Raw genomic sequence first — 14,439 nt, forward strand, 5'->3', positions numbered from 1 at the left:
CCCGGTTTCCGTTCCTCTTTCTATCACCCAACAGCTTAACTCGATGTCAACTCCTCTAGTTATAATCTGGATGCCCAGTTTATATGGATATCCCAGTGACATTTCTATCTCTTTACGACGTGATAAGAACTTCATCTATCTAACCTTGCGAAATTTTCCCCATGATCTCTTCGCAAAGGATCAACAGCTACAGCTGCGCTACAAATACCTTATGCTTTTTCGTTTGAACAAACTTATAGACCTATATAGAGGACGAACATGGACGTTGAAGATTCTAAAACGGAGGTCCCAGAGATAGATATCCTACATTAATGGTATAGATAAACCCGCCTTTGAAAAAGCCTTCTTGCCTTTTTTCTAAATAGAAAAATAGTAATTGTTCGTTATTCTTGTAGCTAGGGGCCCGGGATGAATGAGATAATCATGTAGAAAACAAGAGTTCAACCTTCGCGAGCTACACATGTCATTCATTGTGATTTGTCTGCTCATCTTGTTATTTTAAGAGTCTAATAAAATGACATATCACTCCCACGAATGAAAACTATCGAGGATAGGCAGGAAGAACTGAATATTTTGCGCCGTCTTTTCTCAAATCAAAATTGCAATCAAAATTGAAGTAAAGAAGATAACGTGAGAATAGACAACTTCCTAAACGTACTTTTTTGAAAATATATCCTGTATATGCATTGGAAGTTCCTCTCAAAGTTGCTGATTGACCATTAATTGACCATTTTCTACTATTACAAAAATGTGGGGGGGTGGGCGTCTGAGAGGTGAGTTTGCACTCATGTACAGGGGAATAATTCATAGATGTCTCGTGTTATGTTGACATATTTGATACAGAGCTTGTGTCCACTGATCCCTTTTTTTTTATTTTATTTTTATTTTTTATTGTCCATCTCCATTTGTTTAAAATAAAACAAAAATTCCTTTCAATCCCTTATAATTCATCGACAACGGACTCTTTTAATATAATCCACATTGACTACCGATCGAGACGGGCGGGGAAGTTGCCGGCTTCTATTTGACAGGAGACAGATTAATATATATATGTAGGTCCTTATGAGTTCGAACTTGATATCAGGGCTGAAAACATACCGCGTTGGTCATCCCATCTGTCGGTCCAACCCTTCGGGCAGAGTGATCTGTATGCGAGATAGAACTAGAGAAGGCAAGAGAGACAATATGTCAATATCGTTATACTATTATCGATCGTCTTGGTCTGGGCATATACAGGTAATGACGCGTGGCAATATTGGAGACATGGTCGTGGTATGGAGTAGATTTTGCGTCATTCTTACCTGTTTGCAAGGGCGGAAGTCTTCACCCTTGGCTATGATGCACTTGTGGTAGTCGACATAATTTTGCCAGCAGTGTTTCGTTCTGTGGTTTTCAAAGAGCACTTTAGTAAGTTAAACGAGCTCTCCATGCGACAACGATGAACAATATCGAGAAAGAATTGAAAAATTTAATCATAATCGCTTTATGGACAAATTGGATAAATCTTACTGGTTTTGATTGGGGAAACGGGCATCGTAGCCTTATTGTTTGTTTTACCGTGGCAAGGTCAGTTTCTATTTGACCTTTAAAGTCGGGGTTTTTTTAATGGGTTCTTCGGAATGTAGGGGAAACCATGGGGAAATGATTGTGCTCCTTATCCTAAAGCTCATTTCGCTCTTTATTACATACCGGCTGTTGCGGGGACGACTTAGTTAGCTGAGGAGTTCTTTCATCAACAGGTTGTGTGTTCGAGAGAGAAAGAGGGCGATGTTCTTACCAGTAACGAATTTGAACGGCTTGGTTTCGACGGGTTCGTCGGGGTCGGCGTCTGGGATGGGGCTCATGTTGTAGATGGTAGTGATTGGTGCGACAATTGCGTTGGTAATAACCACAGTAAACAGTGATGTTGAAGATGGCAAACGTTTGACGTTGAATGTTCGAAGAAAAGAGATGAGGTTTGGTTGGCTTGAGTGGTCTGACCTAACAAATCCCGTGAGCCGGCGAGAGTTGGCTGCTCATTGGGTGGCGAGATATAGGCCCGTTTCCAACATCAACTTCGCTTCCACCTCTGTGTGTCACTCCAATTATATCCACCACCACGAGATTTCCCCCTCTGCCTGTGATATTCAGTCACCATGTTCGCTACTCGCCCGCTGAGAATGCAGGTCACCCGGCCGCTCTTGGGTCCTTTGCCCGTTAGTCAATTATCCCTTCTTAAACTTGCCTTATGCCTGCCATGAAATCTGCGACCTTGCTAACTCAGGTGTCGATTTAGAAGGAAAACCAGAGTGGTATTTAATTCTCTCCCCTCCATTAACAGCCAACAATTACAATCCGTAAAAGAAGGAGAAGGACAGGAACTCTGCTGACCCAATTGCACAGCTCACACCATCTCCCAGCGCCTACGAACCCTGAAGAAGATTCCTCCAGAATTACTACCGCTTGGTACGTTCTCAAATTTAAATAAAGCACTTTCAATACCCATATATTATTACATTTCATTACATGATATACTAATTTGGCTGTTTCGTTGCTTCATACAGGCGCTGTCCTTTGGTAAGAAGTTCTCATTATCACCCCGCGAGGAAAGCAAAACATATCAAAACCAAATCAAAACGCCCTCTCACTCCACAAATGCCCGCCTGGAAGAAGGATAATGAAAAAAGAAAGAAAGAACATAAAAAGTGAAAGCCGATTCCACATAAAACCACATACTAACACATGCGTCTTAAAATACAGCGTCGCCCTCGGCGCAGGAATCTACTCCAGCATCAAAAAATTCAGAACAGACAAGACCCTCCGCCTCTCGCGACCCAAGCCTGAAGATATCCAGCACTAGAATGGGAAACCTGTAATGGACGGTTTGTTGATAGTTTTGGGGATATGACAGAAAAACTGGTGCCAATAAGAACGGCATCAATCGTGGGCGCAAAGTGTATTGCGGGATCCGAGGAGGATGATTGGGAGGATCTGTGTTCCGATTTTATAATCTGTATTGTTAGGCCCGCGCGTGTGGCATGTCTGTGTGAGTGCGTGTGGAGTAAATTTGGTGTTTGTATATAATCCTTTTTTCCCTTCTCCTTTCTGGAAAGGTGGGTTTTCAATACCATACACGCACACAAAAAGAAACAAGGTAACGTCTCCCTCAGGATTTTTGAAATCAAATTCTCATTTGATGGTTTTTCACTGCCCCCATTCATGGTAAATGTCAAATTTATAAGCGCATCCTGGAAACCATCCGAAAGCATTATTTATTCGGGCTTTGGGCCAGCGACGTCCAACCCCTCCAAGCCCTGCATGGGATCTTCGGGCCGGTTGTTACTCGATCCCGCTCCGCCCTGCCCAGTAGCGACTCTGTCCTCTTCGCTGACCGCATGTTGAGCCAGATAGCCCTCCTATCATCATCGTGAGAAGCTATACATTCAAGAAAAACGAATACATATTGGCAAAAACTCACCTGTTGCCAAATAGCAGTCTTACTCCCCAGACCCTCATTACTATCCTTTTGCGGCTTCGCCGCGGCAACTTTAATTATACGTCCGTACAACTCGCTCTGGTCCATATTGTCAATGGCTTCCTTGGCATCCTGGGGGTCTTCGAACTCGACATATCCGAAGCCCCGGTGTAGATCGGTCGAGGAAGGAGCTTCGGGCTTGGGGAGCGAGATATCTGCGATTTCGCCAAAGGGGAGGAAGGCCTCTGTCAGGGTACGAAGTGTGACGCTTTGGTCAAGGCCTCCGACGTAGATTGTGTTCTTTAGTCTTGAGGATTCGGACATTCCGGCGAGGAGTAGTATGTGGGACGGGGGAGGGCGGAATGGAATGGGGAATTGCGCCCTTAGAGTATTGTATTCATATAGCTTTGAGATATGAATAACTTCTCGGGCATATGTTTGTTAGAAAAGAGACATATTTATTTGAACTTTTGGAAGGATAATTGATACACATTGATCGTTTTCGGGCCAAACTGTGGCCAGGATCAGATATAGAAAGTCACGTGGAGATTCATGCGGCGCAGTTGTCGTGGCTGGTGTTGGTGGCTCCTCCACACAGAAGGACACCTGGATCAATATCAACCTTGCCAGACCAGAATACGGAAATATTCGGGGAGACTGAACGACGACTCTCCATATTGAGACGCCTTATTTTCTTCCTACCCACTAGATCTCCGGTCCCCAGATTGTCACTTATATTAGTTACGTATTCCCCGTCCCTGGGCGAACGACATAACCGCCTGGGACTCCTATCCAAGTTCCGCTTAAACCCCTTTCTCCCCCCATTATGGTCCGTCTAAGGGAAATCCCCCGCACAGCGGCCTTTGCTTGGTCCCCCGGTTCCGCTTCCCCGTACATCGCTACTGGAACGCGTGCCGGTGCTGTTGATGCGGACTTCTCCAACGAGACCGACTTGGAACTCTGGGATCTTGCTTTGGAACAGGAGGGAGGTTCTGCGGAGTTACAGCCGGCTGCAAAACTTAGCACTGAGTCCGGGTACGGTTTACTTTAACTTCCGTGCGTGTCAGAATGGTGGACATTTGAGATGATATATGACTGCACTGAGAGGACTAATGGCTTGTTTTGTAAAGATTTCATGATCTTGCCGTGGAGCAGAGTCGGAGGATAGTTCTAGGGGTATCATCGCAGGTGCATTGGAAAATGGATCGTTGGATCTTTGGAATGCTGATAAGCTGTTGAGCGGAGCGAGGTGGGTTTGTCTAGATCAATATATGCTTCCACCGGCTGCAACACCCTTCCGCATTACTGATATTAGTTCGATCAAAGCGACCCGCTGGTATCGAGGGCCTCGCAGCATTCCGGTCCCGTGAAAACGCTTCAATTCAATCCGCGACACTCGAACCTTCTAGCTACCGGCGGAAGCAAGGGAGAGGTTCGTATTTCCATGTCCTAAAGCGGCTTACTCAATTGGAGCACGTTCTCATACCCTATCTATCTATATAGCTTTTCATCTCAGACTTGAACAATATCGACCATCCGTTCCGACTGGGGAACGTCAATGTGAGGCTGGACGATATTGAATGCCTTGACTGGAACAAGAAAGTGCCGCATATTTTGGTCACTGGGAGCAGCGCAGGCTTCGTAACCGTGTGGGACGTCAAGACCAAAAAGGAGAGTTTAACTTTGAACAATTTGGGGCGGAAAGCTGTTAGTGCTGTTGCATGGGATCCGGAAAAGGTATATATACTGTCATCGCATATTATTAGAAGTCTCGCTTTCTGAAATGCACAGATTTTTGTTAACTTCTTTTAAATAGCCAACGAAACTTATCACCTCTATTCCTCTTGAGACAGATCCGTTAATTTTAGTTTGGGATTTGCGCAATTCCAATGCCCCTGAAAGAGTAAGCCCATATCAGCCCCCTTCCTTACGGGGAGTAGCTAACTTGAAATAGGTATTGAGAGGCCATGAATCTGGAGTGTTATCACTTTCGTGGTGTGCTCAGGATCCGGATCTACTATTGTCCAGTGGAAAGGACAATCGGACCATTTGCTGGAATCCTCAAACCGGGGTTCAATACGGTGAATTCCCCGTCGTGACGAACTGGACTTTCCTGACACGATGGAACCCACACAATCCGAATATGTTTGCTACAGCTTCATTTGATGGTAGAATTTCCATTCAAACTATCCAAAATACCAAGAGTGATGCCATTGCACAGGCCGGAGCAAGCCAGGTTCAACCTGTGGACGATGAAGACTTTTTCGCAAAGGCTCAGTCACAACCACAGGCTTCCACGTTCTCGTTGCCAACAGCCCCCAAATGGTTGCAAAGGCCTAGCAGTGTTTCGTTTGGCTTTGGCGGTAGAGTCATCTCCGTCGGCTTGACTGACCCAAGCAAGCCTGCCTCTCGCACCTCGAAAGTCAGAATAACTCCGTTCGAAGTAGATTCAATTCTCAGCAGTACCACTCAAACATTTGAGGAAGCTCTTAAAGCAGGCGATCTACGTAGAATATGCGAAACTAGAATTGAAAATGCGCAAAATGATTCGGACAGAGCTGATTGGAAGATTATTGAAACATTGATATCCGACAATCCAAAAAAGCAGGTCATTAATTATTTGGGCTTTTCGAGCGAGGTTGATGAAACGGCTGACAGCCTCTCGAAACTTGGGCTGGGGAAGAGTGAAGATGGGGGTGCTAATGGGGTGCCGGAATCAGATTCTCGTGGTCCAGGAGTAAAGAAACACAAACGGTTATCTTCGATTTTCGATACACATGCCGACAGTGACAACTTCCTTACCGACTTGTCTGCGTCGAAAGGTGCCAAGACAAATAATCCGTTCCAGATCTACACTGGTTCGGAATCTGAGGCTGATAGAGGAATCACACGAGCGCTCCTTCTCGGAGACTTCGAGAAGGCGCTTGACATATGTCTCCAGGAAGACCGGATGTCTGATGCTTTTATGGTTGCGATATGCGGAGGCCAAAAGTGCATTGACAAAGCCCAGGAAGCCTATTTCCAGAAACAATTGGAAGGGCCTAACTATCTCAGATTGATGGCTGCTATCGTTGGCAAAAATCTGTGGGACATTGTCCATAATGCAGGCCTTGCAAACTGGAAGGAGGCCATTGCTACTATCTGCACCTTTGCAACCGATGCAGAATTCCCTGATCTCTGCGAGACGCTAGGAGACAGGCTTGAGGAACAAGCCAAAGCCGAAGGCGACAAGGAAGGTCGTAAAAATGCGGCTTTCTGCTTTTTGGCTAGCTCAAAGCTTGAGAAAGTCGTGGGAATTTGGATTGATGAACTTCAAGAGAACGAAAATAAGGCTATCCAGGAAGCCACTAACGGCGAGACGAGTTTCTCGATCCATGTCCGTGCCCTGCAAAGCCTAATCGAGAAAGTGACTGTGTTCCGCCATGTGACGAAGTTTGAAGATGCAGAAAAGCAAAAGCCGTCTGATTGGAAGCTTACCCTTCTCTATGACAAGTATATTGAATATGCTGACGTCGCTGCCGCCCATGGACAATTGGGCGTCGCAGAAAGATATCTTGACCTACTACCCCAAGCTCATCCTGCCGCGGTGGTCGCAAGAAATCGGATCAAGCTCGCTACCGAGAAGACTACCGCGAGATCAGCTCCTGCGCATATCTCTGCCGCCTCCCATTTGACTACGAAACCCCTTCAACAGCTCAATGTTCCTCATGGAATGTACAACCCAAGCGCACCCATGACCCAAGCAAACAACCTTTACAAACCGCCAGCTCCTATGCAAGTCAGCAATCCATATGCTCCAGCAGGCGCCTCATCTGCTTATTTTCCAGCTGGCTATCAACCGTCGCAACAACATCAACCAACGGTTCCTCTTGGAGGCCCACCACAAGCATTCGGAACTGCCCAGCAATCAAACATCGCCCCACCACCCCGTGCTGCCAATCAATCACCATCAACGGTTACATCTTACACACAGGCAACGAATCTTCCAGCCTGGAATGATTTGCCTGAAGGGTTTGCCAAAGCTCCAACACCACGGCGCGGTACCCCGAGCGCAGCTGCTGCTACCATCAGCTCACCCTTCCCTCACCAGCAACCCCCACAACCTTCACAATCCCCCCAAACGATGTCCCCTCACCAGCCTCCACCCCCTAGACAAAGGACCTCGATGGCAGTCCCACCTCCACCCAGAGGCCCAGCTCCCCCGCGAATGACATCACCTCCAGCAATGGGCCAGCCGCATGGATTCCAAGCACCCGAAAGACCTCCCTCAACTTCAAGCGCATATACCCCAACCACCCAGCATGCCCCAACTGGGCCAGGGATGAACGTTCCTCAAATCCCTCGTGGGCCTTCGCCTTACAATGCACCTCCAACCGGACCACCGCCCTCCAATCGATATGCGCCAAGCCCTGCAGCGCAACCATCTGCTCCTCAACCTCCTCGACCGGCGGTTGCGGCACCACCGCCCACTGGGCCTCCTGCACCTGCGCCAGCCCAATCTCCATATGCGTACCAACATCCTCCTCCTCCTGCACATGGGCCATACGCGCCACCTAGGGCCCCTACGGCGGCAAGACCAGATCATCAGCCCTTGCACCAGCCTCCACCTCCAGGTTCTTCACCGGTTTCGCGACCAGGAACTGCACAATCGCAGAGGAAATCAGCCCCAGCTGCGAAATATCGTAAGTTTCACATCCCCCCCAAATATATTTATAATACAATACCCTTGTACATCAAAACTAAGTACGAGTAAAACAATAACTCGAAACAGCACCCGGGGACCGCTCCCACATTCCTGCCAACGCTCAGCCAATCTTCGAAATCCTTTCTGCAGACATGCAGCGTGTCAAAGCGCGTGCACCAACCTCGTTTAAGGCGCAGGTCAACGACGCAGAGCGACGACTGAATATACTCTTTGACCACTTGAACAATGAAGATCTGCTTAAGCCTGCTACGGTAGAGAGCATGGCTGAACTTGCGCGGGCGCTGCAGGCCCGCGATTACGAAACGGCGCAGTCGATACATTTGGATATTTTCACTAATCGGAACGATGAGTGTGGGAATTGGATGGTGAGTTTTCTCTTCTTTTTTTCCCCCAGTAATTCGGGCAGCGTTCATTGTATTCCATACAATGAATACATGAGATGAAGGATGTGGCTAACGACTTTACTATTTTGCAACTTAGGTTGGTGTGAAACGGTTGATTGGCATGAGCAGAGCGACGCCTTGAATTTAGCGATTATAAACTGTTTTCAAATCTACGGTTTCGTTTTCGTTCTTTCGTTTTCGTTTTTCAACGTCTTTCTCATTTATACGACGCCTTCCTTTGTTCAGGCGTCTCATTTATCAGAAGTAAACGTAAGTCCAAAATGGAGGGAAGGTTGAAACCGTGAACATATATATTGTTGTCTCTTCTACATCTTTTTTGTCTTTTTCTTTGTCTTTTTCGTTCGAATATGAATATCAATTTGAAGTTGTTGTTTTGTTCGAATGTTCAAAATGTAATTCCAAAATGTTTGATTGTTTGAGGATAACATTGGTCCTTTCTTCTTTTACCGACTATTTTCTACTTTTTCCCTATTCTTATATGGGATTGAGGTATAGTCATAAGGTTGTGTGCATAAAACCGCTCCGTCCACTAACATCTATAGACGTTAACCCAACCTCTCAAACCTATTAGGACAGAAAGCAGTAGCCACAACCGTGGAGTATGCTGGGCATCGATGGGATTGATGAACAAAATATTACTGCAATGTGCAAGCAACGCTGAGGACATCGTGGCTAAGGAGGAGCCGTTGAAAATGGTATTGTCAATGCAGATGACAGAGGAGGTGTGAAAGAAGTACTGGGCAGTGACAACGCAGGCGAACCCGGCGATGCGGAGGAGAGAGCCTTTCCGGGTCAGTTTTACGAAATACACAATTACCAGGCTTTGGGCAAAGAAACAGAAGGCAGGGAAGACAATCCTGGTGGTAGCCTCCAACGTGACCCAGAGTCCATTAGGCGGTTGACATTGCTTTAATTGGCTGAAATTGTAGACGCGACGTCGGCACTCAGGTGAATGGTGCATAGTGGGTTGTAGATCATCCTGATTCAAATCCTGTTGTATATATAGTTGTAAGGCCACAGAGCTATATTTACTGTACAGTGGCTTTAAGTTCCCATCGCTTTACCAACTTGCCATCTCTTACGGCCTAACAAAGTGGGTTTGGCGTTGAAGCTTTTCGCAACATGTTGGCTAACGTATACCTTCACAGATGATTGATAACACCAATGAGTGTATAATTAATGCAAAATGAAATATATGCCATATAAACATTGGTTTAAAAGTGAACGGGAAAATTGAGTAGAAATTTGAGAACACCGAGTTCACAGGTAAAAGGAAATGAAATGAATACATTGACCCAGAATGATCCTGCTTGTAAGGTTCATTGACAGTTTGATGACAAATTAAAATATGTATATAAGAAGGAAACTGATATAAAGGATATACAGGAATTGCGCCTGAGAAATGGGGACATGACCATATTGGTTCGCACGCGCTCTCTCAAACGGATATAATAGGGGGAAACATCAGACACATGAAGGGAAAAGCAGGAAATAAAAATTGATTCTACCGGGCTACCGGGCACCCGTGTTTGGAACTGGGGCTCTGATTCCTCCACCAGCAGGGAAATTCCTTGCACTTAGCAATGTTCCTTTGACACTTCGAATTTCCGCTTTGAAAGCTGAAATCGCATCCGCTTCTTCATTCACATCACTGAAATTCCCACTTATTGATCCGGAATTGTCGTTATATAGTCTATATAGGTTCGAGCACAAATACGGTGAAGGATTGTTGTAGATCAGTCCGTCTAGGTAGTTCTTCAATTCACCGAGAGACTTCTCGGTACTGTTATGTGTGATGCCAGAGTTCTCCTCTTCGGATAGGTAATCAGCCAATTGTGAAGATATAGATTGTAGACGTTTCACATGAGTATCCACAGTCTTCTCTGATGATGGAAGGTCGGCAGCGTTGAGGCCCATCGATTGGCAATGTGGGATTGGGTGAGAGTTCCGGGGATGTTTGTGTTGCAATGTCCCTGTGGAACAGCTCTGTTGGATCTGAGATTATGGACACGGAATCGTCATCGATTAAATCCTGTTCATGCTGCGAGGAATGCTGGTGGATGGGCGGCGGCGGAATTGAGGAAACCGTGTTTTCGAGCTTTTCATTCAGAGTACTGAGGTTGCGTTGGGTTGTTTCGGCTAATTCATGTCGGGCGCGTGACAGCTCCGCCAACATTGGATTGATAAGGAACTGGCTAGCGGCATATAATGTAGCAGCAAGCCCGCCAGCACCATAAAGCGTGTACATAACACCCTGCAAGGTAACTAGGGGTGGTGGTTTCTGGGTGTGGAGGAGGAATTCGGGGTATGTGATAATTGGCGGTGTTGTTGTCGTTGGAGGGCTTGGGCTGTTTGAAGGAGGCGACGGTGAAGTCGCACTAGATGTATCCACATGAGCTATCTGAGCACTGGATGGTATGTGCTTCACGGAATCTGTAGATATAGATGGCGACTTCGCGCCTGTATTTGTAGACTCGGGGCTTCTTGGAACACGGAGCAGTTTTTGGATGTCCGCATTTTCCAACCCTTTAGACTCGAGGAACGCAATCTTTTTATCGGCAGGGGCATCTCGTATGGACTCATCTTCGAGGAAGACGGAAGCTTGCTCTATGAGAGTCTCTCTTGCGGGGGAGTCTGTCTTCTCTAGTTCCACTTTTGGAGCGTTGACGGCCGTCGCAGAATTCGATGTGTGTGTCCGAGTGTGAGAGTTGCCAGCTAGGAATCGCAGGAGCTTCAATTTTGAATTTTCACCCATGATTGCCCATGACAAGATATAGAGGACAGGGACTAGAATGCAATGTTTCGCGATATTGTTGTCCCCTTGAAAACGAAGGCGGTGTTGCTGTCGCCATCTGGGATTGAAGGTTCCGCCCATAGTAGATACTCCTCGGCTTCTTTGTAGTTAGTTGACCAGAGCATGGTAATATTGGTAATCCAGATACAACACCTACGGAGGCACCCCGAAGTCTGCTGTAAGGCATTACGGGGGCAAAACTACTTCTTCCAGCAGTCAATTACTGTGGCTCATAAAGTACCTCTGTATCGGCCACGATCTGACATATATTTTGCCAACTGCTGCTCTTGAACAATGTTGAACAGTTTGGCGATGAGCTGTTCAACAATTATCCTGCACGGCAAATAGATCCAGGAATGATACTGCCCGGACCGGTCAATGATACGCTGAGAATTTAAGTTTCAATGCGATTTGGCCCGTCTCGAGTCCAGGTGGCAGTGAGCTTATTCTCACCCGGTATCCGCCTTCTATCCCGCCCACCGCCTGGAAAACCGAAAGTCCATGGCAGACAGGCCTCTGACGCGAGTTTGGAAGCAGCCTGACCTTGAATCGTCGTACTACCATAATACGGAGGTCGCCAGCACCAGCAGCACGGACGAAAATAGCGACCACTGGCAACCCCAGACCCCAAGTCAACCAAAATCTTCTAGGTAAGGTTTACAATTTTGGAATGGATTGATTCTCAGCCCAGTTTCTTGTTTGGGTCTACCAAATACTTTTCAGCGGTGACTCCCAGCGTCTACGCTTATTTGCTTCCCATCACATATTAACTTCGTCTGCGAGGTTCTTTGCTGGTTGGGGGTTCGGGACGCGCTTTGCCGCCAGCTTAAATAAGAACATCCTAACCATGTTCAAGCGTTGTTGCTCTGCTGGCTCTTGAGTAGCAAGCAAGATAAACGATACAGTTTTAGCACGGTGACCGTCATGCCCAAAAGGCGTTTGGAAGGGCCAGCATCTGGGAACTCTAGCTCTTTGTACTCACGCACATATCTCTCTGCCCATGGAGAATTGCCAGCGTGATGCCCATTTGCATATGTGACCTTTCGTTGGTTTCTCAAACTTTCCTGCATGCACATTCCCTGCTGCCTTTTGCCATACAAAACCAATTCAGCTTGCACCTCAGGGCTCAGTTGAAAATCATCTCCCTCTGCCAGCCCCTCATCCTGCTTATACATCTTCATTTATATGCTATTGCAATCCCCCGCTTCCACATCAATCCCTACATGCCTTGAGAACTATGATGAGAGAGCCCTTTACTTTTTGACCCGACAATTGCAAGATTGCATACCTTACAATGTCTTCCCAACGTTCTCTTCAATCCCTTACCACTAAAACTAATATTCCGTTTTCTCCTTCTAACTCTACCTTAAGATCTCGCAGGGCCGGAGACGAGACTCTGTCCTCGCCATCAGTCACCGTGTCCCGTCTGCCGCCCAGCCCCCCTAAGGACGTAAACAAATCTATTCGTCTGAAAGTTAAAATGCCCTCGAGCAAGCTCAAAGAGGTTACTGGTGGTCCTGATAAACGGCATCACAATATTTTTACAGAATCGGTGATTATGACCGGGCCTAGGAATAGTCGATCGAAGAAGACGCTAGTGGAAGTGGATACAGATGAGGATGAGGATGTTGACGAATCGATGAATGAAGATGATGAGGAAGAGTCGCATATGTCTGATGCGGATGGGACGGATGATGAAGGAAACGGAAATGAGAGTGAGGATGCCGATCTCGATGTCGACGTCGATGCAGATGCTGAGACTGATGCCGATGCCGATGTTGATATGGATGATATACCGCCAATTGCCCCAGGCGCCAAACAGGCGGCGTCACGGCCGATTGTTACAGTTACGCCCGCCGGGGGTAGCAGGCTGAAGAATATGGACACGAATATGGACCTTGATGGCGACGACGAAGACGACGACGAAGAACTTTCGGAGTTAGATTCCGATGCTGATGCCGATGGGGAACCGGATGAAACGGCCATGGCGGATGAAGCTTCAGAGATTGTAGAAGAGGAAGAGATAGAGGACGACGAGGACGAGGAAGAAGAAGAGTTAGAAAGTGACAGCGGCACTCCTATTACTGGCAGTCGAGCAAGTACTCCCGACGTAACAAAAATGACTAAACGACAGAGAGGCCGTATGGAGCTTGGGGGTGACTTCTTACAGTTGCCAATGGGTAAGATTGTTTTCATTAAGGATTAAATATATTCCCACCTATACATTTCAAAATTAGATTTTAACACTTGCATGTAAAACATACAGAACCGCAGGTGAAGAGACACCTGACTGCAGAAGAGCATGCTATGCGGCGAGCTGAAATGGCACGACGACGGAAAAATCTCAGCGAGAAGCGCAATGAAGAAGAAAAGGTAACCAGACCCTACTCCCTATTTTAAAATAACCCGGGCACTGTCATCTATTTAAATTGCAATATCACTAACAACAGGGAAATGAATTAAGATGGATACAATCAACAAATTACTCAAGAAACAGGCCCCCAAACGACGGGGCAAGATCTCGGCAGCCGAACCAGCAGCTGGAGACACAACCCCTGGAACCCAAGAGTTACAGGAGCCTGAAAAACCTGACCCAATTATGATACGCTATGTTTCGAACCGTGATGGCTGTCGGATTGGGATTCCGCAAGAATGGTTCGGAACCCCTGCCGGGCGGATCTTTGGAGATATGCCCATGAACGGGAGCTCTGGGCCTAGCCAGGGTCACAAACTTGTGGAAGAAGTCTAAAACATTGAAGATGGCAGTGTTCTTTTCATGCTTTCTTCTTTTTATAGAGCAAGGCGTTTAGTCTATTCGGTTTTGGGGTCATTTTTAATGTGTGGGATGGCCTTTTTCGGGAAGCAACTGAATATGGTCATGATGTATATTACTCTCAAAATGGTGTTGTTATTTGTTATAGTCATCGGTTGGGCAAGGCATTTTAATAATGCGATAATATATATCGGCGCTCCCGAACCTGTGCAAAAAAAAAAAAAAAAAAAAAAATACCTCGTAGGATTGTAACACCAGAGAGCATCCCTGTTACAGTTGTCCTTAAAAATGATATATATGTAAATGCTT

The 14,439-nt window shown here is 46.6% G+C and overlaps 7 protein-coding genes across 7 annotated transcripts; 4 read left to right on the forward strand and 3 right to left on the reverse strand.

The window, feature by feature from the left end:
• Positions 1-985: 985 nt before the first annotated feature.
• HCAG_03761 (cytochrome c oxidase polypeptide VIb) lies at positions 986-1,844 on the reverse strand (the record flags this gene model as incomplete). Its single annotated transcript, XM_001541613.1, has 5 exons — positions 986-1,020; positions 1,099-1,162; positions 1,302-1,383; positions 1,510-1,540; positions 1,778-1,844. The coding sequence occupies 5 exons, from the start codon at positions 1,842-1,844 to the stop codon at positions 986-988; spliced, it is 279 nt and encodes a 92-aa protein (XP_001541663.1).
• Positions 1,845-2,135: 291 nt separating this feature from the next.
• Positions 2,136-2,839, forward strand: HCAG_03762 (predicted protein; the record flags this gene model as incomplete). The annotated part of the gene is made up of 5 exons (XM_001541614.1): positions 2,136-2,195; positions 2,276-2,291; positions 2,383-2,445; positions 2,544-2,556; positions 2,740-2,839. 5 exons carry the CDS (start codon positions 2,136-2,138, stop codon positions 2,837-2,839), a joined length of 252 nt encoding a protein of 83 aa, XP_001541664.1.
• A 412-nt stretch (positions 2,840-3,251) lies between these two features.
• On the reverse strand, positions 3,252-3,778 carry HCAG_03763 (conserved hypothetical protein; the record flags this gene model as incomplete). Its single annotated transcript, XM_001541615.1, has 2 exons — positions 3,252-3,395; positions 3,458-3,778. The coding sequence occupies 2 exons, from the start codon at positions 3,776-3,778 to the stop codon at positions 3,252-3,254; spliced, it is 465 nt and encodes a 154-aa protein (XP_001541665.1).
• A 502-nt stretch (positions 3,779-4,280) lies between these two features.
• Positions 4,281-8,684, forward strand: HCAG_03764 (conserved hypothetical protein; the record flags this gene model as incomplete). The annotated part of the gene is made up of 8 exons (XM_001541616.1): positions 4,281-4,489; positions 4,629-4,707; positions 4,770-4,886; positions 4,958-5,191; positions 5,271-5,357; positions 5,409-8,136; positions 8,226-8,524; positions 8,640-8,684. The coding sequence occupies 8 exons, from the start codon at positions 4,281-4,283 to the stop codon at positions 8,682-8,684; spliced, it is 3,798 nt and encodes a 1,265-aa protein (XP_001541666.1).
• A 260-nt stretch (positions 8,685-8,944) lies between these two features.
• Positions 8,945-9,962, forward strand: HCAG_03765 (predicted protein; the record flags this gene model as incomplete). Its single annotated transcript, XM_001541617.1, has 4 exons — positions 8,945-8,955; positions 9,135-9,285; positions 9,712-9,731; positions 9,950-9,962. 4 exons carry the CDS (start codon positions 8,945-8,947, stop codon positions 9,960-9,962), a joined length of 195 nt encoding a protein of 64 aa, XP_001541667.1.
• Positions 9,963-10,388: 426 nt separating this feature from the next.
• HCAG_03766 (predicted protein) lies at positions 10,389-11,318 on the reverse strand (the record flags this gene model as incomplete). Its single annotated transcript, XM_001541618.1, has 1 exon — positions 10,389-11,318. One exon carries the CDS (start codon positions 11,316-11,318, stop codon positions 10,389-10,391), a length of 930 nt encoding a protein of 309 aa, XP_001541668.1.
• Positions 11,319-11,858: 540 nt separating this feature from the next.
• HCAG_03767 (predicted protein) lies at positions 11,859-14,106 on the forward strand (the record flags this gene model as incomplete). Its single annotated transcript, XM_001541619.1, has 5 exons — positions 11,859-12,007; positions 12,242-12,331; positions 12,738-13,537; positions 13,624-13,730; positions 13,822-14,106. The coding sequence occupies 5 exons, from the start codon at positions 11,859-11,861 to the stop codon at positions 14,104-14,106; spliced, it is 1,431 nt and encodes a 476-aa protein (XP_001541669.1).
• Between the last annotated feature and the right edge of the window lie 333 nt (positions 14,107-14,439).

This window comes from Histoplasma capsulatum, genomic scaffold (assembly GCF_000149585.1).
Source record: "Histoplasma capsulatum NAm1 scaffold_3 genomic scaffold, whole genome shotgun sequence".
Lineage (NCBI taxonomy): Eukaryota > Fungi > Ascomycota > Eurotiomycetes > Onygenales > Ajellomycetaceae > Histoplasma > Histoplasma mississippiense.